General features: G+C 51.9%; 1 protein-coding gene across 3 annotated transcripts; it reads left to right on the top strand.

Moving 5' to 3' along the window:
* Positions 1-6,551: 6,551 nt before the first annotated feature.
* PGAP6 (post-GPI attachment to proteins 6) lies at positions 6,552-27,426 on the top strand. Of its 3 annotated transcripts, none has more exons than XM_064520574.1 (13): positions 6,552-6,745; positions 11,368-11,545; positions 13,212-13,419; positions 13,507-13,640; positions 14,038-14,303; positions 15,784-16,112; positions 16,882-16,975; positions 17,538-17,661; positions 18,497-18,633; positions 21,542-21,720; positions 22,446-22,592; positions 23,069-23,185; positions 23,706-27,426. In XM_064520574.1, the coding sequence occupies exons 1-13, from the start codon at positions 6,640-6,642 to the stop codon at positions 24,000-24,002; spliced, it is 2,316 nt and encodes a 771-aa protein (XP_064376644.1). In that variant the 5' UTR covers positions 6,552-6,639; the 3' UTR covers positions 24,003-27,426. The 3 variants fall into 3 exon arrangements, with proteins under 3 accessions (XP_064376644.1, XP_025963520.1, XP_025963521.1); XM_026107735.2 differs by lacking the exon at positions 6,552-6,745 and adding an exon at positions 7,368-8,309; XM_026107736.2 differs by lacking the exons at positions 6,552-6,745; positions 11,368-11,545 and adding an exon at positions 11,567-12,507.
* The last annotated feature ends 83 nt before the right edge of the window (positions 27,427-27,509 follow it).

The following is a 27,509-nucleotide window of genomic DNA, read 5'->3' as shown; positions in this document are numbered from 1 at the left end:
CTGCAGCAATAAGATGTGCTATTTAGGGCAGTTGTGCATTCCCCTTGTGCTTCCCCAGCATTCACAGCAGCAGTAATAGCAATTTCAGAGAGTATGTTCCTGCCTATTCCCTCCAGCATCTGTTTATGGACCTGCTGTCCACGAATTTGCTAATCCCTTTATAAACCTGCTGATCCTGTTTATTTCCACAGCGTCCTGTGGCAGCAGGTTCCAGAAGTTCATCCTCCCACATCCTGTAGAAAGTCCCTTTTATCCATTTTAAACTAGTTTCATCAATGCACTGTATCACGAGTATTGCAGGATCTGATGAGCATCAGGTCCACATTCACCTTACCTGCCACTTTCATGATTTTGTAAACTTTGTCCTTTCAGTTCCCTCCTCTCCAGGCTGAAAAATCCCAGCCTTCCCAGGCCCTCCTCATAAGGCAGCTGTCCCGTCCCCTGGATCATCTCAGCTGCCCTTCTCAGGACTCTCTCTAAGTCCACTATGTCCTTAGATTCGAAGGCCAGAACTGCACAGATGTGGGTGCACCAAGCTTTTACAAAGCAGCCAAATGATACCCTCTGTCTTGTCTTCAGAGCCCTTCCTGATGATGTCACCATGCTTTGCTGGCTTTTTGGACTACTTCTGCACTTCAAACATACAATTTTGGTGAATCGTCAATGAGGACTCTAGGATCTCTTTCCTGAGCTGTAACAGCCAGTTCAAGTTCAGCATCTCCTGGTTTAGATCATATTTCCCTAGGTGTGTCACCTTACGTCTGTCTACACTGAAGCTGACCAGCCACTTATTTTTCCATTCATGAATAACATTGAAAGCTGCATGGAGCAGACTTGGGACTGAGAATTAGAAAGCTGTATTTATTTTGCTGCAGATTCTCCAGTTTATATCACTCTCTTTATTGGACTGCATTGAGGGACTATATGGAAGAGCACAGCCGCTCCTAGGAACCAGCTGGTGTCTGGCTTGCTCTATACGGGGCAAGGCAGGGAAGGAGACCCTGCAGTGACTGCCAAATGGGGAGCCGATGGGTGGGAAGGCACCTGAGCCACTGAAAGCACTTCTGTATCATGTTGCTCCATGAATTACAACAGAAAGCCTTTCATCAGTCTCCTGCAGTGATGGCGCAACATCTCACATTTCTGTCTAAAGTTATAGCATGCAATTTTAACTGCAGATTTTTGATCCATCCTCCCAGAACATAGTGCTCTGTTGTACTCTTCCCTTCCAGAACCCTAGCCACAGGGACATCAAGTAGGCAGTGAGCTGCAAGTTAAACACCACTCATCTAGGATCTAGCTGGAGTTGGCCAAAACTTAGGGCTTTCTACCCAGTGACCCCTTTCACGCCTTGTACCAGGACCAGATAAACAGAGGTATGGGAGCAAACTATGCCAGCTCTGTGCTCACCAGAGACCTTTCCATGCAGTCAAGAGGATCACAGCTATCGATTTATGGAAAGGAATGTAGCACAATGTGCATTGCAGATGCTCAGCCAGGAAGCTTTTGTACCTCCTTCAATGGTTGTTTGAGTAGCTGAGTGTCTTTATTGGTAGCAGAAATACATTTATCGAAATTCATGGGTCAGCACTGTCAGCTCTGAGGTCAGTTCTGCAGATCCAGCTTGGACACATCATTGTTACTTATTTTTCCAGATTGTAGATTCAAATGGGGATGCTTTGTAGATGTAGATGCAAATGTAGATGCAAAATGGGGATGCATAGCCCAAATTTCCCTCCAGGTGTGTTTGCAGTCTTGTCAAAAATACACCTTCAAGAGCAAGGTGCTCTCTGCTCCACTTGCGTTTGACTTCCCAAGGAGGGGATGAGTTTGAAGACTCAAAGACCAAATGGCAATAAGCAGAGGTGAATAGCCCTAACCATTACACGGGCTGGCCTGCTGGCACAGGCACCTGCAGTATATCCAGGGTCAGTTGTGTAATCAAATGTTGCAAGACTGCTAGACGGAAACCCTGGTCCCAGTATAGCCATACTCCCTTTGATTTCAGTGTAGACAGAAGGAGCGTTTTAAACGCTGCAGTTTGTGTTGCCACCACAGGAGAAGGCAGATGTCACTGTGGCTGGATTTGCTGTCTGGTTGCAGGTCTCACAGTGATCCATGGGTTGCTATACGCATCCACCAGCCACAGGATATGGAAGCGACCATGCCTGTAGAAGTGGTGGAAACTTCAGCTCCAGCAAGAAGGGTCTACTCTGGAGCGAAGGGAGACTCTCTCTGTGGAAAAGAATATTTCACCCTTCCTGGTTCAAGCTCATCCTTTATTCCAAGACTGCAAGGCCATTTAGCCAAAGGGGAGAGAAAAGAGAGCAGCCCACAGAGCTGCTAAGCCAATGTCAACATTTTAATAATCTCATGTGTTTGTAGCAGCTATGAGTCCAGAGGCAACATGTCCTGTAGCATCCACCACCCCAGACAGTGGTGGAATGCTTTCCTAAGGGAATAGGAGCAGGTCTAAGGAACCCAAGCTGTGGGAAAACAGATATCGTAACATGTTGGTGACCTGATTCTGCATTACATCAGATGAGTTTCAGTTGTCCTTGGGTCTCTCAGTCCTTGACTTTGAATCCCATTGTTAGTCCTCGAGAAGAATAATTATAGGTAGTGACAGTGTTGCAAGAAAGCTATTCATAAGGACTGAGTGATGATGAGCTGATGCCTTTGAAATTGAGTTGAATGCTAAATTAATGTAGAGTGGGAATAAGAGATTTTGTTTGTTCTTATTCCAGAAAAGCAATCTTTGAGCAACATTAGAATTAATTGGAAGAACTCAAGCTTGATGTGGAAGTAGCTTGCCATTCCTTAGAGCAGAAGTTGCAAAATTACTTGACGTTGTTCCAGAGGAATAATAATATCAAAAGGATATTGGGAATAACAAGCTTATGAAAAATGGTGAGGAGAAGGACTAATCAATAAAGAAAGCTTCATGTTCATGAAATGTGTGAGTGAAGTAAGAATAGATAAATCCACCAAGCTGGAGGTAAGCGGATGTTGTAGAATTTAAAAATACCAAATACAGTATCTGTATTTAAAAGAGAGGAGGGAGGAAGTGGAGCAGGTTGCCACAGATCCTTAGCCTCATATCAGTAATATGCAGGGCTTTAGAATAAGATTTTTGAGAAAGGAATGATCAAAGAGATGGTGGTAAATTAGACAACGTGTGTTGGAGGGTTAGCAAAGACAGATCATGCCGCAGGAATTTGATACCTTTCTTTGACAAGAATATGTGGTGGGTCTGTACTTCTCAGTACCAATAAAGAATTGCCATAAAGACATCTGGGGTTCTTGCCCCAGAATTTGTATCTAGGTCAAGATCTCAAAGCTCAGTCATGAGCATATGTTATGACAGCATCAGGTGGTGGTGGGAACATGTGATTTGAACTGAAGAAAATACAAATTAGCAATGAAGTGGGCTTGGGGGAACTTACTGATGGAATCTGACCCTGGAAGTGGTCTTGGAGTTTTTATTAATGACCACATGTGAAAAAAGATGTGGGCACTGTCACAACAGAGGAGGATCAGTATATTACAGGATACCTGTGTGGCCTCAGCAATCAGCATGGTAGAAATGGGATGATATCCTCACCCACAAGAATAAAGGTGAGGAGGAAGCTGATTTTGTCTTTATGGAGTACACATCCCAGAAGGAAAACCTTGAACATCCAAGGATAGTACTGCACAGGAACAAATGGAAATAAACAGGAAGTGAACAAATGTAGGCTCGGAATTAGAAGAATAGCTCCTTCCAATCCTATGCTGCATGTTGTCCAGCTTCTGGGCTGACTTCAATGAAGTCTTCTCATAAATTAGATCAGGAAAGCTATTGATTGCCTAAACTGCTCTGACTGGGCTTCTGGTGATGTCAGAACCCTTAGAAAATGAGTGTGCTCTCAACAGCTCTTCCCCAGGGGATTTTCTTCCAATATTTATTGTATTTACCACAGGTATATCAGGCTTGTGAGAGAAAGAAACAAAGATTTGGGGCTCCTGAAGTCCATTTTCAGTGAGTTTGTGATTGAAACAGGTCTGAACTCCTCGAACAACCAGACTGATCGGGAGATGAGTAGGGTTTTTTTCTGGGAAAGGACTCCAAGACTGTGCTCAGACTGCATGATTCTCCTGGAAAACGCATATACGTCAGAAGGTATCCCAAAGAAAAGATGCGTAAGAGGGAAGATCCCTTTGGAAAAGACCTTGACTCTTCTGAAGACAACCAGAAAAACAGAAAATGAGTCAACTGTTCATATAAAAGCCCCATCTTCTGTAAGTCCTATGAACATAGCAGATGTATAGAACTGAGAAGGTAATGACATATGTAACACGATTTGGACAATCCCTTGTTGGCAGTAAAATGACTTTCTAAAGACAGGTATAAAAACACCTTTCAGACTGAAGAGCTGAGCGTCCTCTTACCCTCTGTCTACTAGTTTACAGCTTCTATGGGAGGATCTCCGCTAGTTTTCTTCTCCTGAATAGGGAGAGCCGGGTCTTTCACTGAACATAATTAAAATCTGTTGATGTTTGGAAATGGACAGTTAAGTGACCCCCAACAATTTAAATTCTGAGCTATAGTACAGTGGGCTGCTACTGTTCAGTTATGCCTGATACCTGTTAATGTTTGTGATTTCACATTAAACCGATCTGTAATTTATATCTTGCTAACTTTCTCTTCACATCATTAAGAAGTAAAAATACAAGGCTACTGTATTCTGTGACAGCAACCTGGTTGCAGCACCGACGATAGAAAAGTGCTTTTCTTTGAAACAAATAGCCTAAAGAATGACATTATTCCATCACCTCTGCTAGAGAAAAACACAGCAAAAATGACCAGGAATTCCACAGAATTGCCAAATAGTGGGGTTACTACGAATAGCTCGTGATTACTAACCACACAAACAAGCAAACTTCAGATGTAGCCCACACAAGGGATGTCCAGGAGTTTTAATGATACACCTGAGAATGGAGAATGTCTCCTGGCCCATTGAAAAAATGAATTTTCTTGTGAATTCTTGACATTCTTTCCTAGACAGAGTGAATGTGAGGGCATATCCTCAATTTAAAGACTAAACCTACCTGTGATAACGGAACAGCAGTGCTTCCACACAGTACATGCTAAGAAAGACATGGAGGCACTGGCCTCAGATCTAGAAAACACAGCCTATAAGGTGTGATTGAGCTGAGGTTGTTCAGTTGGAAAAAACGGGAATCCTCAGTCTTTGTATACGTAAAAAATAACCGCCAAGAGGAGAATAATCCATTTTCCATGCCCATAGTAGCTGGAGCAAGAAATAATGTTCTTAAATTGTATCAGGGAATTAAGGACTAAGAAAAACCTTGTCATGGTTAGGTATGAATCATCAGGAGGTTCCCTGGGGATGTTGGCAGTTTCAGTCATCGAGGGACAGACAAATAGGTGCCACAAGTGACAGCGGTGGAGCTGGTACATTCCTCGGGTGGGGGGAGACATCAGATGCCCCCTGTGGCCTCCTGCCCTGCCTGCTCCCCCAGCTGCTCTGGCGATGGGGCTGCTCCCGGCAGACAGGGCAGAGCGGAGCAGGCAGGGGCTGTCAGGGGCGAGGGGGGTCGGCGTGGAGCAGAGGGGGTTTCACACACCAAGCCTCCGGCACATGAGATTGCAGCTTGCGCTGGGGACAGTAGAGGAGGAAGCATCCTTGCTTCATACTCAGAGGCAACAGGAAACTGCATCTCAGAGAGGAGGAAGGGGTGAACCACAGACAGGTTGCACTGACCAAAGCAGAGCTGCTGCAAGGCAGAGGGGATCACCGCACCGCGCCGGCACCCCCAGCCAGGGATGTGGCAAGCTTCAAACCTTTGGGTTTTTCCAGCATTGCTCCCCTGCCAGGCTGCTCCACCGCCCCAGGGGTGCACGCAGATCCGTGCGGAGGTGCGGGTCAGAGGGATGGGAGCTCTCGCTGCCCTCGCGGCGGCTCAAGCTGGCCTGCGTGTGCGTGGGAAGGTGTCACGAGGATGAACTGGACCTGTGCCTGCATCGGCCTGCGAATGGGCCGGTCTCGCAGGAGCACAGGGCTGCCCCATCCCGGCCCCAGGGCACCGCGGGGGGTCCCCAGGCTGCTGGCAGGTCTCTGTGTCCCAGGGCTCCTCCAGGGCTTGGGAGAGGCCCAGGGTGCTCCCAGGGGGTCTCATGGACCTCCCGGGGTCCTGGGGTGCCAGGGGGGTCTCAGGGCCCTCTCAGGATCCTGTGGAGTCTCTAGGTCTCAGGGACCCTGGGGCCATCCCATGCTCTCGGGGGGCTGCGCAGGCTCCAGGGCTGCCCCACGACCGGGAGGGTCCCAGGCCCTAGACTTGTCCTGGGGCCCTGAGGACCACGGGGGTCCCCAGGCCGCTCCCCCAGGGCCCCGGGGGTCCCTAGGCCGTTCCCGGGTCCCCAGGGCTCCCCCCGGCGCGGCCGCAGCCCCCACGGCTGCCGCAGGGCCCCGGGGCCGGGCGGGCGGGGAGGGACCGGAGCTGCGGGCGCCGGGGCGGGCGGCGGCGGCGCGGGGCGGGGCGGCGGTGGCGGAAGCGGCGGCGGCGGCGGCGGCGATGGGGCTGCGGGGCGGGCGGCGGCGGGCAGCGATGCCGGGATAGGGCGGGCGGGCGGCCATGGCGCGGGGAGCCGGCCCGGCGCCGCGGCTGCTGCTCGCCCTGCTGCCGCCGCTGCTGCAGCTCCTCGCGCTCCCCGCCGGCCGCGGCAACCGCCCCGGCGCCGGTGAGTCCCGGCCGGGCGGGGGAGGGGGGAGCGCTGCGGCGGTCGGGCCGGGAGCCGCCGCGCGGCCGGGGGCTGCGGCGGAGCCGCTGAGGGGGCGCGGAGCGGGCAGGGCCCCCCGAGGCGGGCTCGCTGCCGCCCCGGCCCTCCGCGGTGGCTCGGGCCGCGCGTGGCGGGGCCTCGCCGGGGGGCCGAGGCCTCGCCGGTGGCTCGGGGCAGCCCGGGGGGCTGAAGCAGCGCGTCCCGCCGGGGAAGGTCACCTTCCCGCGGGAGGGCCGGGGCTGCTCGGCCGGGACCCGGCGGCCCTCGGTGCACACGGGCCTGAGGGACCGGCCGGAGCGGCCGGCCAGGCCCGGCGTGGCCTCGTCCCGCTCGGCGCCCGGCTCGCGTGGCAGGCGTCAGCCCGGCGTGGCGGTGCCGCGCTCACTCCGCGGCGATGCGTCGGGACGCGAGCGAGCTTCGTCGGAGGCGCCGAAGGGAGGACGGCGCGTGGAGACGTCTCGGTGCTCCGCCACGCTTCGCCTGGCGCCTGTAAACCCGGCCTGTAAACCCGGCGCTCGGGGCTAGGAGAAAGTGCCTGGGGGGCTGCGGGGGACGCGCAAGGGACGGGGCCGGTGAGGGGGCACTTCTGAAAGCAGGAGCCGGGCTAGGATGGGGCTGCTGGAAACCAGGAGGTGACATCCCCAGGACTGCCGGCTTCCCCAGGACTGCCGGCTTCCCCAGGAGGACGAAGATGTCTGTGGAAAATTCCACAAATTATTGTGGAGGGAGCAGAAACTTCTGCCCGAAGCATGGGCCTGAGAGCTGCTTTAAAACTCTCAGCTCAGTACCAGCGATTGCTTTGAGCTGATGATCTTGATGACCTCTGGAGTAATTTGATGCATAGGGGCTCTATAACTTAAACGTCCTCCCCGCTGTGGCAGAGCGGTGCTCCGGTCCAGCTGTATTAGGTGCTGCAGAGCTACGAAGGAGAGACGTGGCTCGTTCTCCCAGCGAGATCAGGACCTGCACCCGGGCAGAACTTCTGCCCTGTTTGGGGTGATGGTGGTGGCTGTTTTTTGTCTTCAGGATACTTGGAGTATATCAAGGTGCTTGGGCAAGAGCAGACTCCCAAGCGGGCGGGGAGAGGGTCTGTTTGTTTTAATGGAGTGGGGGGCCGCTGTTTGCCATGGTGTGCCCAGAGCTCTGCTGGCGATGTGGCAGAAGCTGTGCTGGGGACCTGTCCAAGGGACATGCCTCCCCCTTGTGAGACCCAGCAGCTGTTTTGACACAGGCTAAAGGAGTGTGGCTTCTGTTCTATTGTAAATGGCCAAACAACCTGCCACATAGCTATGTCTTGTCTTGAGCCAAACTGATCGCTGTCCATGTAGCTTGTCATAGGAGTTTTCATATGCTATATAAGTATCTTTAAAGTTGCTTCTTGGCCTAATCTCTGCACAAGGTTGAGCCTGCTGGGTTTGGAAGTGTTGGCTCTCCCCCTTAATTCCGAAACTCCAGAGAGATCCGAATCTGCTTTTAAATGGGGGCCTCATCCATTTTATGGGAAGCCCAGAAACCAGTGATCAAGGTAGCATTTCTAAAACTACCATGAGGTTAATTTTTGGATGAATGAGTCCAAGCTATTGTAGGTAGTTCTTTATTCTGAAATTCAAAGAATGTGTCTCCTCTGTGCATCTATGTTTCTACCCTGGTCTGTTTGTTTCCTTAAAAAGGCTTCAGTTTTTTGGACAATGTGTTTGGGACTTGCTTGCTCACAGGAGGAGGATATTGTTAAATGTCAAATGGGTATTGTTTCCATTCTCTCCCACTGAGATCTCACCACTCCATTTTTCAATTTTGAAGGCTTATTTAACGTTGTCAGACAGTCAAGTGTGACTTTCCAAGTGGTGCGGTCCTTGAGCACACTGAACAGGGTAGAGACTGAAACACGTACAGAGCACAGCAAATACTACCAAACACTCCCTTAATGCAAACAGGCTGCAGGAACACATGCCTCTCTTCCAGTGACCTGTCTTTCTGGCTTGTCTCTACTGATGTGCAGTTTTATCTCCCTGTAGTATCTCCTTGCCAACCCAGGCTGAAGGTGCTCTGGGAATGAACTTCTCTATTGTCTGGATGCAGGTCTGAAGTGCCAAGCATAGCAAAGCCTGTGAGCAGGGGCTTGACAGATCATCTCTAAGTCAAGCTGTTTGTGACTGGACTTTGTCCACACTGGTATTTTGTTGGTATAACCACAGCTGTTGTGCTAATCTAGTCAACTGCTACAGGGTGTGGTTTATCATGCTCATCAGGAGTGATCAGCACTCCTGATCAGCACTCCTCATCACTTGGCTTCTTTAACTTTGCAGTCTGCCTGCCCTCTTTTTCCCAGAAAGAAATACTTCAGCTTCCTCTGGTGTTTCAGCCTGACCCTTTGAGGGGAGACCTTCTGGATGGGTGCTAACTCTGCATATTGGCCATGCAGAGCCTGACAGCCGGTGGGAGCAGAGCAGGTTGTGTCACGGGCAGGCACTGGCAGAAAAGCTTATCCCTGCTCAGGTTGTCTGATACAACCCTCCCTGAGCAGTGCCAGTGCTTTCCCGACTCTAATCAGTCTTTGTGTCTGTATCTGCCTTTCTCTTGTGCCTGTGGCTTTCCAGAAGCGAACATGCATGCAGTGTGCATGCGGAGCACAGCTGAGTGTATAGAAGGTGCTGGTTAAAAACTGCAGTTCTTTGCTGTCTCCGCTCTTGTCTGTGGTATCCCACACACTGCACTGGCATTACAGCCAAACAGCGTTTGCTTGAAAAGCCCCTGTTGTAGTATCTGCTCTTTGCTGGCGTGGATAGACTTGGGGACCACAGCTGGACTGCTGTTGTCACTGTGTAAGGACTCTGCCCGCATGTTGTGCTTTGCCCTGTAAGTAGACTTCTTGCTGTCCCACACTGGGGGTTCAGCCTTCCTGTGTGACCTCCTGCAGCTCTAAGCACTGCTCTGTCTGCTGGACCCCGTGGATGTGGGGCTGAAGCAGTACATGCACCAAGGGGGCTCTGGCGTTCTGCAGGCATGTGCTTTTCCTCAAAGAGTGAATTCTCCTATTGCCTTGTATATTGGCAGCAGAGAAGACTCTGTGGCTGGTATTTCTTGCTTGTCTGCTTCCTCCTTTCTTTGTTAGGTTTGCAACATGCCTGGAGGCTTTAGCTTGGTAATTTGCCAGGAAATTAAACCCATTATTACCCTTCCTGTCTCTTTGCAGTGCCCTGGGTACAGGCCACCATGCTTCCTGCTTTGGGGCACAAATCATAGTTCTTGCTAGGATTAGCTTCCTCTTGGCACCAAAAGTGCCTCCCAAGGCACACGCTCTGATCCTGCCTGAGGACTGTTTTCCCCCCTGCTCTGGCACCCTACTCCAACTCAGTTGGGTCCTGCGCGTTTCCACACAACCTTGAGCAGTATCAGATGGAGGGAAGTTAAACAGCGCTGGCTGGTCAAAATGAGGAATCTGAATTTGAAAGCTACCAGACTTTCTCCCTGTTGGGGGGATTGTAGAGTAGAAAGGAGCATCTGTAGGGACTGGGTAGAGATGCAAAGACGTATTCTCCCATCTCCTTGCTGAGTGTTGGGAGCTATGTCTTCTGGTGGGCAGAATGGCTTAGGCTCCACTGTCTCACTTAATTTAGTGCAATTTTGCCCCCTTCCTAAGCCTGGCATGATGTTTCTTTTCTCTCCCTGACTTGTAGTCTGGTTGGTTTCTTGCTGACACCAAATGACACTACTATAATTTTGCAAGTGAAATTATGTGGAGGCTGGGGCTGATCTGTAGGTACAGCTGGGGACAGGGATGGATGGAGGGTCTAGTTAGTCCTGATGGTACTTTGTTTGAATGACCGTTGTCCTCTTGCATGAGCTTGCAGCCTACCCTAGGCCTGTTGTCACCATTCAAATGGCCTTCCTTCCACGGAGGAAAATCTTCAAACTTTGGAAGGTGCACCTGAAAACTAAGTTAGGTTTGCAGCATGTGGGTTTTTGTCATCTTGCATGTCACAGAAAGACAGTGTGTTGCGCAATACCTGTGTCCCGAGCCACATAAAAGTGATAACATCAGCCCATGCCCCCAGCAGAAAGGAACAGGACACAGCTCTTGTCTATCAGCACCATAAACTGCTGGTGAATTCCCCATGTGGAGCCCAAAGGCCTGTGCACCCTCCTCGTCCCACCCCAGCCACCTGCCATGTGCTACTAGGGCCCCAGGTTCTGGGACTGTGCTGCTGCTTTCTCCACCATGTTTTCTTGTGCCATCAACTTTTCCTCCTGGTGTTTTTCTCCTCCCCAGTCTCTCAGGGTGACCTGTCATCTTCAGAGCACATCTCAGAGAGTGTAGCTGAGGCAGTTTTTCATGCTCTCTGGCTCCGAGTGACAGTTTGGCAGTAGGAATGTGGACAGTTCTGGCTGCTCTGTCCTAACTTGTTGCTCAGGAGAAACACAGACAATCACAAGTATTTAGTGGGATTGGGATGAGAAATCAGAGACACAAAAGGGCTCCTCTCCAGTGACTTAAAACTTCTGTGTGCTTCTGTAGGTGGATTTAGCCCTGTGACCTGCCCCCTGCAGTCACCCCAGCTATTGCTGTGCTCTCTGCTTTTCAGACTCGCTGTATGTCTCTGAGTACTTCTCTCAGAGCGCACAGAAGCTGTCCTTCTACAGCTGGTATGGGAATGCCAAGCTCTTCCACTTCCACGTGCCAGAAGACACTGTGCTGCTTCGCTGGCTCCTGCAAGCATCCAGGGGGAAAGGACCTGAGTGTACCAGCATGGAGGTCACAGTGTACGTATATCTCTGCCCTTGCTTGCACAGGTGGCCTTTCCTGCCCTTCTCTGGTCCTTTGTTGCTCACCATTGCAGATATTTCTTTGGAGGAGGCTATGTGTCTGCTCCCCAGTTGCGGCAGGCATCGTTTCTTAGTGTCGTACTAGCATTAGATCCCTGGATTTAAACAAGTAGGAGCGTTTCATGTTCATGTTACTGTTGGATCTGGGGGATGTCGATCAGATGTGATGTCTAAGAGATTCCTTAGAAACGCTGCAGAGAGCTTCACAATGAGACTAGTGTTGCTGGTCCTGAGCAAAGGTGGTTTTGGCCCTTCCTGTCTCTGATAGGATCCTGTGCATGGTGCCAGAGGATGTGGCAGAATGGCAAGGGGCTTGAGAGGTCCCAGGCTGACCAGAGACAGGGATAAACTCCCCTGTGCAGAGTTGCCAGAGAGACTGGGAGCATTCCTTTGAGGAGTGTGAACTGTGTGCACAGCAGAGATAAGAAAGGAATGCTGAGTCCTAGTGACACAAGAACATTAGAAGGTGGCAAATTCAATGCCAGTGAATCAAACGTTGCCCAAAGCAGTAATTGAGTTGTTGGAGCCTTTGAGACCAAGAACTTACAAGGGTGGGAGGGTGAATGCTGATGTGGAGAGTGAGACTTTGAGCTGTATCTTGTGAGGGTTCCAAGTTTCCTGGGAAGGTCATTTCCTTGGAGATACTTTGATCTTTTGGAGAACTTGTGGGTTTGGGACCTGCTACGCAGGGGTCTTGAGAGCAGCTGAACTTTGCTGGTTGGCTTGTGCTTCAGCTGGTCTTTCCTGGGTACAGCCCTATGCTCTTTGCTGCTCCAGATCAGCCTGGAACAGATCTGCTTCCCGGAAGCATTGCCAATAGTTTGGAGATGTGAGGAACGAGGCAAGAGCTAAATGATAACGTAAGAAAATATTGCGAAGATCAGTCCAGCTAAGTTCAGGTGGGTTATTAACACATCACCTGTAATGTTTGCTTGCTGGACCTGTTATGTCCCTTGTTCTGTTGCAGCACTCTAGTCACCTGGAAATGGAACAAATTACATACCAAATTGGCTGCCCAAATAAATATCCCCTGTATTGCTTAGCTAACTGCTTTTCTAGTATTTTCGGGCTGCTTGTCTTGAGAGCAGAAGTACCTGTGTATTAAAGTCGGTCCCATGAGCCTTCCATGGTAAGTGTCTTTTTAGACCGTCTGCCCTCCTTAAGGGAGGAAATGGCAGAGATGCAGATCTTAGCTATAAAAAGAAAGCTCTTAATTGACGGTTTAGCCTAGCTGGCTATATGGGGAATTTGTTGATGGCTTAAAGGAGGAAGAAAAAAAGTCTTGCGACTGGAGATTAACCTTAGTAAGCACTGTGGAAGTTTGCTTTCAGGCTTGATGGAACCATGTAAATCCTTATCTTAATAAGCAGGCAAGTTAAACAAATCTCTAAATAAATCCAAAATAAACTAATACCAGCCAGTTCTCTCAGTTTTCAGATGAAAATGATGGTCTGTGCTCCACTTGAAAATGTGGGTTGTTCCCAACCTGCTCCCTTTCTCACCTCAGACCAGCCTGGCTGTCCACTGATGAATTTGTATCCCAGTTTATTTTGCAGGAGGTATTTGCATCCCTTGATTTACTTGCATCCTGGTTTCTCTGCAGGCACTTTCGCTATGGAGCCCCACCTGTCATTAATCCACTGAGCACTCGTTTTCCTGCCAATGCAACCGTCCGTCCTTCCTATAACATAAGCATGACTCTGAGCAGTGCTGTGCAGAACAACACCTTCGTGAACATTACCGCTCCTGCTGCAGGAGACTGGTTCATCGCTGCGCATCTCCCTGAGGCTGCTGGCAGAATTGAAGTGAAGGTGAGGGCCATGGCGTGGGTCTCGGTCAGCGTACTCTGTCTGGTGTTGTCTCGTCATACCTGACCACTCTGTTCTCCCCTCTTGCAGGGTTTCTCCACCCCATGCACCTATATGTTTCAGCCAGATATGTTTGTGCTTAGACTCATTGATATGCCTGTTCTGGAGCCTGGTGTTGCCATGCCACAAACCGTCGTCTCACCTGCTAAACCACTGCATGTCAAGTGAGTGAGAGCAGCGGCTGGAAGGGCTTGGGGCCAGAGGTGGGGGTCAGATTTCCTGCTGGTGCTGTTTAGGATAAGCCACTGTTTCTGCCCTAGGCTGGACTGTGCTCTGGAGCTCAGGTCTCTGAAACTCTTTAACAAGCTCTTTGCAGTAGAGGGATAGGGTTTGTATGGGGACACATGAGAGGGCGCTGCTCTGACTCCTTCCGGGTAGTCTTAGAGGTTTAACTGCAGGAATGTATTTGTTGTTAAAGACACTACCCTTGGGCAGGATTTTGACAACACAAACCAGGGCAATCTAGTTCTTGCCACAAAGCCCCTGGGACTCTGTGGTGGGTCGTGGCTGGCTTGTGTTCACAGTATGAGTTGTGTAAGTTGCTGGTTCCTCTTCCTGCAGGGTCTTTGTTCCCAAGTACACCGCCAGGATGTGGTTTGAGCTGCGGAGCTGCGTGACAAGTGAGCAGAAAGTAGGCACTGTGCGGGTAGTGCTGGGCTCAATCACACTGCCACAGTCTTTCCAGAGGATCCTTACCTGCACAGGGAATGTAAACTGCAGCCTGGGCCTGGATTCACCCCCCTGGGAGAAGTGGCTGCAGATCATGGTGGAGAACCTTGGCACTGCCAATGCCGATGCATCTGTGGAGATGGTGGCTTCTTTCACAGGTAGGTTTCTACTTTCTGCAGCCCCATGGGAAGGACCGCAGGGAGCTTTATGCCTCTCTTGGGCCTTTGGGTGGTTGTCATCTGTGACTTGCATTCCCCAGCATGCTGGTTGTCTGGGCATAACCTTCAGGGCTGGGGTCTAGTTGTTGCTTTGGGATCAAATGTGTAGCTTCCAATATTCATTGAAGAGGGATAGTCCCTGGAGCTGCCTGTTTTGGAAATTCCCTAAAAAGTTCAGGCTCTCTGAGCCACTGATATTTTCCAAAGGCTGTTTGGGTAGCAGTGGCTGGCTTAAAATTTGGTAGGGAAAATAGTTTTGGGTAGAAGTGCCAGACTCTATTGATGTGTTGACTATTGATTGGCTTGTCAGTAAGTGGGCTGCAGGCTGGAAACCATCTCTTGGAGGTTTAGTTGGGGTTATGTCTTGGGCTGTAGTGAGGGAATGGCACCATTTCATATGCCTCAGGAGCTCACAAGGTCCTTGTGGCCATGGTAGCCACCTTTGCATCCTCTTATATGGATTTTATCATGATCCCTGTTTGACTTTTGGAGATTTACATTTGTGAAATTGTGCTGACCTGTGGAATCTCACCAACTAGGTAAATCTTTAGAAGTTTTCTTCTGCTAGGGGTTCTGCTATCTCCCCCTCCAAGCAGAGCCTCATCCCTGGCCTAGCAGTAGCAGTGGAGATGTTAGAGGGGAGGACGCATCAGTGGCAGAGGCATTAGAGCCTCTGAGAGTGCTGGGCAGGCTCCAGCAGTGGGACTCCAAGTGTCACATCTGGCTTCAGTGGTCACGGTTTTATGGTTTGTGCCAATAGCTGGTGTCAAGTTAGTTCACCTCTTCTGCTCAGCCTTGCGTACCCAGGTCTGGTGAACTGCTGGAGCCTTTTATGGAGCCGCTGGTTATGGGACAGTAGGTGCTGAGCCCTCACACTGTTAGTGGCTAGTGAGTATTCCCTGCCTGCTGGGTATGCTGATGTTATGATGCAGTGTTCAGCCCTTCTCTTGTTCTCCTTCTGCTTCCCAGTTGCTTTTCTGCAGCTTCAGGTTGTTTCCACCCACTGTAGCAGTTCTCTGGCTCTTATCAGTGTTCTGGGCTGTGGATGGTGATGCTAGAGTTTGCCTGCAAAGATGGTACCCTTTGGGGGCTATTGCCAGTACTGCAATGCCTGAGCCAGCTGAAATAGCCCCCAGTTTGCACTGTCACTTGGAGGTCTGGAGTCGCTGCGGCCTTGCCCAGATGAGATTGAGTTGTGCCTTTTCTTAACCAAGCAAGACGCTCCGGCACAGCAAGTTTCTGGGAGCTGGGATGGTGCTTCCCCTTACAGCTCCGTGAGCTGGGGCCCAGCAGGGCTGCAGTTTGCAGGAGCACCTTGTCTCTCGGCTCACCCTGCCTCTGAGCAGTGCCAGTCCTGGCTGCGCTGACTCCTCTTTTTTCTTTCTTTTTTTTTTTTTTTTCCCCCTCCCTCCCCTCACAGCTTGCAGACCGGGAAGTACCAGCTCATTCCTCAACTTCAGCAGTCTGAACCAGACCCAGACTGGTCCCAGACCAGGTAAAACAGGAACAGCAGGGAGCCCCGCTCTGCCCGCAGGAGAGGCTTCACGCAACACATCCAACCAGAGGAGTTTCTGTCTCCAGAATCAGCCTGTCGTTCGTGAGGACCTGGACGTTGTGTCTGTGCGATACAGGCTCTTGAATGGTCCCAGCGTGCCTGTGTACTCCATCTTCCCCACCCTCCTCCTCCTCGGTTTGAATACTGGCATGGACAGCGGAGGTTCCCTTGTGGTGAATCTCCTGCTTAACAAGGTGCAGTAGGCTTATTTATATGACTTCCTTCTCTTAGTGGGGCTGGTGTCTGTCCCTGCTCTCAGCTAGCTTGTCAGCAAATTACGGGGCTTGTAGGTACCAGTGGGGCTATTTCCCTTTCCTTTCTGCTGTCAAAAAGCACTCTGGGCTTTTTCTAGCCATATCTAGCATGTCCCACTTGCCAGTTCTGATTCAAATGCCGTAGCTCACTGGCATGTCATGGTGATGATGCAGAGGAGAGGAACTGGAAAGCAGCCATCTCACCATCTCCTCCATCAGAGCCTGGAGCCTTGCCACCAGGAGAGGAGACTGATCAGGGAAACCCAGGGACGTTGCTGCCTGAGTCACTGATACTCAGACTCCTTCAGTGACATGTGGAAATTAGTTTCCCTGAAATCCTGACTAATGAAGTTTACCACATGAGATAGGTAGTGCTTCCCTGAGGGCCGGAGCAGGGTCACCATGTGCTTGTGCAGAAGCAGTGAGCTAGTGTGAACACCCCGGCTGGGGGCACATCTGCCCACGCAGTCCCACCGGGAGAATGTCTCTCCCTGCCTTTCAGCAAGCACGTAATGCAGTGATGGCGCAGGCTGAGGTGGGTGCGGGTTTGCCCAGAAAGAGCTGGCGAGTTGTTGGTTGACCTTGATCTGCAGGATTTAATGCCACCTGCTGCTTCTGTAGGGCCTGGATAGCAATGGAGATGAGGGGTGTGGAGGGGGGGGTGATGCTGAGGCACTCTTTGACCTGGGATGCTTTTCTCTTTGCACAGACGTCTCTGAGCCTGGCCAATGCCACTGTGTTAGCGTGTGTGAGCGCTGCTTCACCAGTGCTGTCCCTCAATACCACGCAGAACTGCAGCACAGGTATGAGAGCCACTGGCACCCACTGCCAGCCCGGCTATACTGTGTCAGGACTTTGCTTTCAGGTTTCACAAGCTGTTAGCTGGCTCAGGTCCCTTGGGAGGGTGTCCAGGTGAGGCTGATTTTTGGCATAAGTCCTCCTGAGATCTTGACCACTCAGTTCTGGTACCTCTGCAGGAGTTGCTGGCATGCAGATGCTAGTCTGGGACCAGGAGTCAGCCTCCACCAAAGGAAGGTCTGGTTCCCAACTCTGGTTTGAGATGGTCAAGGCCTTGCTGGTGTGCAGAGAAGCTGAACTCTGTTGGAGGACTAAACCAGCAAACAGTGGCTGTTCCATGTGCTTTATGCGCTCGTGGGCTTTCTAGACAGGTACTGAGTGCTGAGCTGACAGGAAGAACAAGGGTCTCTGAGAGCAGGGATCCTCTCCATCACCCTCAGTGCCTTGCAGGGATGAGAGCAAGGGGCTGTAGGAGTACCCAGTCCCTTTGGAGCTGGTTCGGCCTGGGATTGCCGCAGGTCCTTCTCCCCCTGTCCTGGCATATAACAATACCTTCTTTTCTTGAAGCTTTTTTCCAGGGTTACCCTCTGAGCGTGAGCTCGTCCTCCTCGGAAGCGATGCTGATCGTTCTTTACCCAGAGACCAATGACTGGTTCCTTTCTCTGCAGCTTATCTGCCCAAAGGGCCAGGGGTGAGTCTCATGTGTCATTTGGTCTTGGAGCTGGCTCAGAGCACTCTACCTCCAGGTCCTGCTGCCCTTGACTAACGTGAGCAAAACCAAACCCCTGTCCCTGGTGTCCTGCCTTGTGCTATGGGGTCCTTTCACCTGGCAGCAGCGAAGCTGTGGCTGCAGAGCTAGACCTTGGGGGGAAGCAAGCAGGTGAGAGTGCCAACTTGCTTTCCTGTGGCCCTCAAGCAGCTTTTCTGGTGCTGAGCTGGCATTTCTCATGCTGACTGCATGTGGGTGACAGAGCCTGTCACTTGCCTGGATGAGTTCCCACTTATCCAGATGGATTTTGAGGTGATAAATTGGAAAGAGCTGTACTGTAAATGAAAATGCTGCTGATACATTTCAAAGACTTCTTGAAGGAGTAGGTAGCTGTGCTCATGGTCCAGCAGTCTGTCTTCCTTGTGACGCTTCTGTGTAAGCGGCTAAGTGTGCTCTGTAAAACAGCACTTGCAAACGCTGGGTCTGAGGAGCAGTCATGGTTACCTGAGTCTGTTTTGGGGGTCTGAGGAAGAGCTAGGGTCTGTCTGCATACAGGTTTGGCCCGCTGAGTGGAGAGGGAGCCGACTCTGTGTCTTAGCTCTGCCTCCAGCCTCTCAGGAGGGATGAAGCAGATCCACTGCTGGCTGTAGTGAGAGGATCCCTATGCCAAAATGGCAGGAAGCTTTTGTGCACGTGAGTGGCTTGACTGCAGGGCACAGCAAGGCCAGGCAGTCTCAGACCCTCCAGAGCAGAGCGTTCCCTCAGCACAAGGCTGCCCGTGCAGGCCAGGTACCAACACGGCCTCCTCTTGTTGCAGTGAATGTAACAACGCAGAAGCCAAAGTGACCATCTTAGCATACCTCACCCCCTGCTTCAATGACTGTGGGCTATATGGACAGTGCAGTCTTCTGAGAAGACATGGCTACCTCTATGCTGGCTGCAGCTGTAAAGCTGGTGAGTGCATTTTCCTAGGAGCCCTTGGCATTTGCTCCAAGGGGAGGCCACGTCCTTCTGTGCTGTAGTGCAGGTGGGGAACCCTGGGACCTGCCCTGGCTGCCAGGCGCAGCGTGGAGTTGCGGCTCCAGCCCCAAGAGCCCTCCGCAGCCATGGTGCTCGCAGCCCTTTGTGGGCAGGCAGCGTTGATTGTTTCACATCCAACTTTGAGTCCCGTGGGGCTTGGAGAGGTGCTTTTGAGCATCCCTGAAGAGGTCAGGAGGCCAGCACGGTTGCCTGAAAGTGTCAGAGCAAGGGCCTTTCAGGGCAATTTATTACATAGGGTCCTGCTGCAGGATGTGGTGAAGCTGGGCTGGCAGTCCCTGTGTGTGCTTTGCTGTGGTGCTTTGTCTCCTGCCACAAGCCAATACACAAACCAACCCTTGTATTCGGAGATACCCCTGAAGGAGGAATGTCTGTGTTAGCTGCTAATTGTATTAGTGGAATGAGAAGACTGCGGGGGGGGGGGGGGGGGCGGGGGTCACTAGCATAGGGGAGATGATAGCTGCACTGAGCTCGGACGGGTACTTGCACCTCTTCTCGGCAGAAGGGCAAGGCCAGTGTGGTTCTCCGTTGCTTTGGTCTCAATCCAGGATGTCACTGCGGTCTGCTGCAGTCCTGTGCCTGGGCTGGTAGTGAGATAGAGAACAGCATCTGATTTCCCCGAGGTGTGTCAGGTTCTGGGAAGCACAGAGCAGCCCAGGGGAAAAGGTGAATGAGGCTGAGGACAGCTTTCTGCTGAATCACTGAGAGCAAAATGCCCTGCCTCTGTATCCGTGACCCAGAAATACACTGGGAGAGCAGTCTGCTGTGGGCTCTGCCTGGCAGAGAGCAAGAAGAGGAGAGACAGAGCTGTTAGGTATCCAGCTGTTGTTTTCAGCAGCACTGTAACAGGATGGATGCTACTTTTAACTGGGCTTGTTGAATGCAGAGTGTCTGCACCAAAAAAAAGGGAAAAAAGCTTTGTGCCTATAGAAGACTGTCTCAGCTCAGTCCCTGGTATCCAGTCAACAGGCTAAGAACTGGCCCTACTGTCAAGGCTCATGCATTACCCTCTAGGAAGTTTTCACTTCCACCTGTCCTGTGCAGACCTGAATGTCACTCTGATGGATTGTTACTCTTCTGAGAAGTCCTCCAGATGTCTCCTGTGTAGATCTAAGCAGATGTAGGTACTTCCCCAAGTGCCCCAAGAGCAGGGTCCTGTCAGGATTAGGAGCGCTAAGGAACTCCCAATCACTAATTCTTCTCCTAGAATTGGCTACAGAGTGGGAACATCATCCACATTGTGTGAGTAAGTGCAAGGGGTCAGTACTGAGGCCGATACCATTCAGCTTCTCCAATGACCAACACATTCATGGATGACACCAAATGGGGGAGTTGATTGCTGTGGCAGAGGGCAGGCCTGACGTTCAGCAGGACCTCAACAGACTGAAGAAAGGGCCTGCCAAAAACCTTATCTATTTCATCAAATTCCTACATCTGGGACAGAACAACACTGCATCAGCACAGGCTGAGGAAAGGCCAGCTGGGAGTAGCTCTGCAGAAAAGGACCTCTTAATGGTCAACAGCAGGTTTGGTACAAGTCGGCAGAGTGTCTACGGCCCCTGTGGCCGCGAAGGTCAGCTTGCACCCTGAGCTGCTTTGGCCAAGGCATAGCCAGAAGGCTGAGGGAAGTGATTACTCAGCACTCATGAGGCTCTGTCTGGGACTTTTGGGGCCCCCCTGTACAAGAGAAATATTGACAAACTGGAGAGCCCAGCAAAGGGCTGCTGCAGTGGTTGGGGCCAGAGCCCAGGGCCTGGGAGGAGAGGCTGAGGTAGCTGGTTTGGTCACCTTGCAGAAGAGGAGGTGGAGGACAGCACCTTGTGCTGCCCACAGGGATTACAGGGACTCTGGAGCCAGGCTCTTCTCAGATGGCCATGGGGAAAAGGCAGGAGGCCATGGACACAGGCTGCCACAAGGAAAACTTCAGCCAAATATAAGGAAATGGATTTTCCCCATCAGAGTTGGTCAGTTTTGCACATTATCCAGAGAGGTGATAGGAGCTCCATCCTTAGATATTTTGAAAACTCAGCTGCTCAAGGCCTGGAATAACCTGATCTGGCTTTGCAGTCAGCCCTGCTCAGAGCAAGAGGTGGGACAGGAGGCCAGTGACTTCCTCCATGTTGTGGATCATTCTCTCCTTGGTTCCTGGGATCTGTAGGGATCTTCCCCTGCAGTATCTTGCACCCAGCTTAGAGCATTATCCCAAGTAGCTGAGTCCCAAACACTTGATGCCAGCAAGTAGCATGTGTGTGTTGAGTTATTACGGGGGTGGAAAGCAAGTGCTAGCCTGGGCAGGCCCATGTTGTACATTCAATGGCCTCTGCTACATGGGAATTACCTGGAAGACTTTCTCAGATCTTGGACTGGGCTCTGCAGGGGTTCCCTCAAGGTTTAGGAGTCTGGGCCAGTGACTTTCTGCAGCAGAGCATGCAGTGGGTAACAAGAGTGTCCTGAGGACAGGAGTGTGAGTGGCTGATGGAGCAGATGGGCAAGAGGGGCTGTGGCACCAGAGCTCATTAGTCAGTGAGAGCAAACGGCAAAGCTATTAAAATTGCCTGCTCTGTATAGATACAGGTTGGGTTATTGGGGAAGATGAATGCTTGTGGGTGAACTGCCCTGAACATTGGACCCTTGGTGGGCTCCCAAGGTGGTAGGCGAGTCCATCCTTCCTTGTTCTAGTGTGCTGCCTTCTGGAGCAGGGGAAGGGAGGCCTGGGCATAGTCCTGTGATGTGATTTGCTGCTTGTGAGGAGTCCCAGCTTCTGCTGGGTGCTGTGGGAGGACAAGCAGGGCATGCAACACACACAGGCCTCTCTGCTCTGCAGGTTGGAGTGGGTGGAGCTGCACGGATGATACCAAGGCCCAGTCTGTCAGTGTGCAAAACCTGGCCACCCTTCTGCTCACACTGAGTAACCTTATGTTCCTGCCAGCAATCATGGTTGCTGTCTATCGCTACTGCCTGGTGGAGGCCTCCGTCTACACCTACACCATGTTCTTCTCCACGGTAGGAATTGCCTTTTGTCAGTTCCCCTGACAGCACCAACTGCGCTCTCCCCTGAGTGTCAGGAAGCGAGTCCTGCCTGCTTGGACTGAGGTCCTTGGTGGAGTGGTCCCATCCTGGAGCTCTATGAGGAGCTTCTGGGATCACTGAGTGAGCACCCCTATGGATATGTCCTGCGCCTGTCCTGCTCCTGCTCAACAGGAGTGTTATTTTCACTGGGCTCTTCCTGCTTCTGCTGTGGGTGCTTGCATTTGGGGTCAGGCCTCTGGGGAGCTGAGATGGGGTTGGAGCTCTATGCACCTTCATTGCTCCACGCTCTAATGCGTGTAGCATTCTCTGGGACCCAGGATTGCACCCAGGCAGCTGCATTGGCTGGAGCACACTGCCCTCTCTTCCTGAACGGGAGTGAGCTGCTGTCTGTGGGACCCTGGATATACCCAGGGGCTCCTTGTCACATTAGACATATATGGCGTTGCTGACTCCTCAGAGGACCAGGATTGAGCTGAGGGATGCTGTCCTAGGAGCTCTCAGCCTGCTGCTGTGAGGGTGCAGGTTGATGGTTGCTCTCCAGCTGCTTTCCACAGTGCTGTGGTAGTTTGAAGCTTTATGGAGACACTTCCAGGAGGGATCCTGGCTACCGTGGGCTTAGCTCTTCTGCATCTCCTTCCTGGAAAGCTGTGTGGTGCTGCTGGATTCATGCTAGCCTTTGCTCTTGTTCCTGGCTCTAGTTCTACCATGCGTGTGACCAGCCGGGCGTTGCTGTGTTGTGCATTATGGACTATGACACACTACAGTACTGTGACTTCTTGGGTTCCGTGGTGTCCATCTGGGTGACGATCCTGTGCATGTCCCGGGTGAAGAAGATTCTGAAATACGTGAGTGGTGGGTCTTTGCCGCAGGTAACCCGGAGCTGCAGGGCCGCCCAGGCCTGAGCCAGCCAAGCCGCAGGCAGCTCTGCTGTGCCCTCTCGTGGCAGCACTTCCATAGCACAGTCTGTACAGTGGCTCCTCCTGTGCTGCCTCCAAGGTAGCCCTGCTCCCTAGGCAGCCCTCCTTGCCTTCCAAACACTGTTTGTCACCTAGTGCTGCCCTGATTTTTAAACCGGAGGGTTGTTTTGTCCCAAGACTTTGGCCCACAGCCTGCATGCTTGCTGGGACTGGGCCTAAAGAGGGTGAGGGGGAAGATTTGTGGGTCCTCCAGTTTCTCATGCTGAAGGTGCTGCTCCTGAGCCATGCAGGCAGGGCTGGGCAGCTGGGAGATGAGGTTCTGCCTACCTTAAGCCTTTGGCATCGCTGGCTGTGCTCTGGCAGCAGATCAGATCCTGATGTTAGTGGTGCTGTCTCACCTGCAGGTCCTTTTCATCTTGGGGACTCTCTTCATTGCCATGTCTCTGCAGCTGGACCGCAGAGGAGTGTGGAACATGATGGGTCCCTGCCTCTTTGCCCTCATCATCATGATTGCAGCGTGGGTGAGTAACGGGAGCCAAGCAGGACCTGCTGCCCCTTATTCCCCCTCCAGAGAACAGCGGTCACAGAGTGGGCCCCAGACACCAGCCCATCCATATCCATGGGTTGATCTCCTTGGAATGCCCCAGTGGAGGAAGAGCAGGGCAAGGAATTTACCTTCCATCTCTCTGGTAGCTGAGAAAAACCCTGGTTACAAGTCTCAGCAGGGTCCAGCTGCTGCAGCTCCCATTCAATGTGCACCTGTGGCTATAGTGTCATGCCGGAGTGGTTGGCTGTTGACTATGGCATCAGCGTTGCCCTCTGTGCTGGGCATTGGTGCCACAGCTGGATATGGGGCCTTGCGCACAAGAGATGGGCCCAAGGCAGGGGGAAGGCTGAATTTCCCTGGAGATAGCAAGCATACCTTCTTGCTGTGAGGACTGGCTGGTTGACAGGTGCTCCGAGGTCAAGCAGCGCTGCCTATTTCCCCAACGTAAGCTTGTGGCTGGCTGCTTTTACCCTTCTCTACTCTCACACCTTCAGGTTTACCATGGAGTGAAGCGCAGACACTGCTACCCCTCCTCGTGGAAGCGCTGGGTTTTCTACCTCCTACCAGGGATCACCTTGGCTTTCATCGCCATCTCAGTATATGCATTCATGGAAACCAATGAAAACTATTACTACACCCACAGCATTTGGCATATGCTGGTGGCCAGCAGTGTCGCCTTCCTGCTCCCACCTCGGGACAAGCATAAGAAGCCCTGGGCCTGGTCACAGAAGCTCACCTGCCGCTATCAGATCTGCCAGAACGACCGCGAGGAGCTGTATGCTGTGACCTGAGCTGCTTGGCTCCAGGTCACAGAGACGAAGGGTTAGTCAGGTTGCTCTTTGCCTGACCAGCCTGGGCTGCCCCTCCGTCGCACTTTGGCAATCCTGTCACATGCTCGTTCACTGGCCAGGACAGTGCAGTAGCTGGACTTGGATTTAAAGAGGCAGAAGGTGGGCTTGTCTTATGAAGACAAGTTGGAGCTCTCTGCTTTTCTGCTGAGACTGAACAGGCTCTTCATGGTTCTAAATGAAGGAATGGTCTGTCCCCCACCTCTCCTGTGGCCCTGGGGGGACTTGCCACCCCTTCTTCCCCTCGTGCTGTGTCTGCGAGGCTGAGGCATGGCCTGCTCTGCGCTGGAGCCAGGACTTTGGCCGTTGGGCTCTTCCCTGCACCTGCTCTCCTGGCAGAGGGCTGTGGGACAGGGATTTCTCCTGCTGTCCTTCTCTCAGAATTTGCTTTGCTAAGGGAACAGGTTTCCCCTGTGCCTGACCTGGAGGCAAATGCTGCCGAGTACCCTTGGTGCTGATGGGGATGGGTGGGAGCTGGTTTCAGTATGCACTGAAAACATTGCTGTCTCCGATGTGAGACTGGAGCCTCTCCTGAAACAGGTGGTGCTGCTCTTACCTAGCCCTGATTCTGGAGGGGATTCATAAGGCTGGGACTTGGGCCTGGATTCAGGATCAGACTTGATAGGAATGTGGGGGTGGGGGGGGATGAAGCATGGGCATGTGCAAGAGGCATTGGCAGCATCTGTCCCAGACCTGCAAAATATGCAGCAGTGCAGGGTTTAAATTAAGTTTTATTTCGGCCCTCTTAGCTCATCTGGAGGGAACCAGGCTGCTGCCCTGTGCCCCTTTTCTTGATGTTCAGGTACTCGTTGTCTTCCTTCCTTCCCTGGCTTAGGCAAATGTGCAGCTCTGCCGCAGCAACGTAGGTGGCAAAATCGCTCAGGACTCCAGCCAGGTTGATAATGTGCTGCGGCACTTCTCTTGCAAGGGAAGTGGATAAAGCTGCCCCTGACTCCTGCCTCTTTGGACAGCAGCAGCTCGCTGTATGCCCACGTTTGGCGGAGATCAGGCTGGGCAGACTTGGAATCTGGGGCCCTGGAGCAGCTCTGGCCTCAAGGCATGCAACAAATCTTGCAATAGTCTGAACACGGCGTGGTCTTACAGTGGATTTGTTAATGTGCGCTTCAAACCTGTGCTTCACCCCAGCATATCCCCTGTGCTTTGCATCCAGCATCACATCCAAGCTGTGCGTCCGCTGCTCTCAAGCTGCTGTGGCTCACAGGCATGGGATCTCTGTGCTCCCTGCTTGTTCCACGCTGACTGTGAAGCTGGTGCCTGGCACAGCCGAAGGTCTGTGGTGAGATGAGCACTGTGGATGCATGCAACGGCGAACGTGGGGCTGCTGGACACACCCACACCTGGCAGTGGGGAATTCTGTGTGGTTAGGCTGACTTGAAGGATTTAGAGCAAGTGCCTGTTGCCGTGTCTGTGACTCTTTTGGGAAGGATTGTTTGCAAGCTCTTCCTGATCCTCCATGCTTATGTGGGTGAAGTCCGAGCAGACCACCCTGCAGGGCCCAGGAAGGAGGGGGAATCTCTATAGACCATGACGAACCAGTGTCTAAACGAACGTGAGTGCCTTGCATGGAGGCTGGATGTGCTGTGGATTTGGGGCTGATCTCAGGCCATTGCAGTGTCCCAGTCAAGCAAAGAGCATCTCCACTGGCTCCTGAGGTAGCTCTAGTCTCCTTTGGGGCATCTGTCTCACCTTGGCCTTACTGGAGGGCGCACAGACATACATGATGCTGTATGCAAAGCACAGGGAATGCACTTGGGATAGTAGTCTTTGCCCATCCTCATTATATAGATAAGGGCTCAAATGCATTGCTCCTTGCTTGTTTATTCTGGCTGTGGTGGGTAGTCGAGGGAGGACAGCTTAGGCCTGGAGGAAGCTCTCCTTGCTAGGCCAGAGCTGAGATGCTGGTGTCCTACCTCCAGCTGTATCCTCCCGTTACAGCTCTCAGCCTGACTCTCATTGCAGGCTGACTCATTTCCACATAACCGTGACCCCAGTCATTGCTGCAGAGCCTCCTACTTTGGGATCAGAAACTTGGTAGCAAATACTGCATGTGTGTCTTCTGGCTATGAGAGTAAAAGCCAGGGTTTGCACCTTTAGCTGCGAGGGGAGTGTTTTGGATGTGAATAACAGTGCTTAATCTCTTTCCTTGGGGAGAGTGACTGTTCACCCCAGCAAAGCGCAGTATATTGCTCGTATACAGTCTAGCCTGTGCTGCTGCTAGCTTGTCCGTGGAGCCCCTGCTCAGATTGCTTTTGGGAGGAAAGAGCTATTAATGAAGGAGATGCCTCCTAGTTTATAGGAAATGGACTTACTTCTCTGCTTTGAAAAATGTCCAGCATTCTGCTCCGCTCTGCGCTTTAACCTTGTCTTGCAGTTAATCCAACCTCTGCCTAATTTGAAGTTTTCCTCAAACTACAGGCTGCAGGCACTCAGGGCCGTGTCTTCTCTGTCTCCCTCTGCTTCCTCTACGCACCCGTGTTTTGGTTTTTTTTAATTGGATGCAAGAGGAGCGAACGGCACTTGCTTGCACCCAGCCGAAGGCTCGTTCCCTTGTGTATCTGTCACTGTGAGGCACGGCGCGATGCCAGGAAGGGGTGGCGGCAGCTCGCGCCTCCGTTGTTCCCCGCAGTGCGGAGACGGGGGGTTTATACGGAGATGGTGTCTTGTCACCCGGTGGCTTTTTCCACTGGGTTTCGTTTTGCTGCTAGTGGTCGAGGGCCGTGACTCCGGCGGCGCGGCTCGCCCCGGTTGGGTTTGGACCACGGGAGGGGTGGACGTGGCGCACTCTGGGATTCCTTGAACTTTTATCACTTTTAGGCACTTTTCCCCGTTGGGTTTGAACCAAGCACTTTGGCCTTTGGCGGATGACAGTAAAACACTCGCAACGGTGTCGTCCACGCCGTGCTGCAGTTAGAGCCAGGGTGCTGCGTATCGACTAACTAAAGCAATAATTAGTCCTCAGGCCTTTTCCCATCCGGTTTTCAATACTGTGAAGCAGACGAAGCTTTGGGATAATACATCCCTATAACTTGACTATTTCTGTTTGTTTAAATTCTGCTTTTAATTCCCCATGCTACGATTGGACATAATTTTAGCGGGGGAGGGGGGGAGATTTTTGTGAATTACTGCAGGTTAAAATCGGAGCAAATGCCAGCGTCCTAAAAAGGGTTTGTTTTTCTTTGCTGTTAATACTTTGTGATTATTTTATACAGTCAATTTTAAAGCTTACGATTTTATAATTTAATAAATGTAATAGTATTTAAGGGCAAGCTCAGATTGTGCTCTTAGGGTGCTTGGATTTTATTTTTATAGAGTCAGGGCCCAGAAAGCAAATAAAAAGCTAACGCAGGCTCTGGTCTCTCGGCTCTGTGGGGCGGCGGCGGGGGAGGCGAACGCGCGCTCGGCGCGGCCCCTGTCGGCCGCCGTCGCGAC

The sequence above is a fragment of the Dromaius novaehollandiae genome, chromosome 14 (genome assembly GCF_036370855.1).
Source record: "Dromaius novaehollandiae isolate bDroNov1 chromosome 14, bDroNov1.hap1, whole genome shotgun sequence".
Lineage (NCBI taxonomy): Eukaryota > Metazoa > Chordata > Aves > Casuariiformes > Dromaiidae > Dromaius > Dromaius novaehollandiae.
The sequence above is the reverse complement of the archived record's forward strand: the minus strand, read 5'-3'. Positions and strand labels throughout refer to the sequence as shown.

Bases quoted from the DNA above. Each gene is read 5' to 3' on its own strand.
- PGAP6 (XM_064520574.1), top strand. From the start codon at position 6,640: ATGGCGCGGGGAGCCGGCCCGGCGCCGCGGCTGCTGCTCGCCCTGCTG. The intron at 11,546-13,211 runs GTACGTATATCT...GTTTCTCTGCAG, and splicing joins ACCAGCATGGAGGTCACAGT to GCACTTTCGCTATGGAGCCC. The intron at 23,186-23,705 runs GTGAGTAACGGG...TCACACCTTCAG, and splicing joins TCATCATGATTGCAGCGTGG to GTTTACCATGGAGTGAAGCG.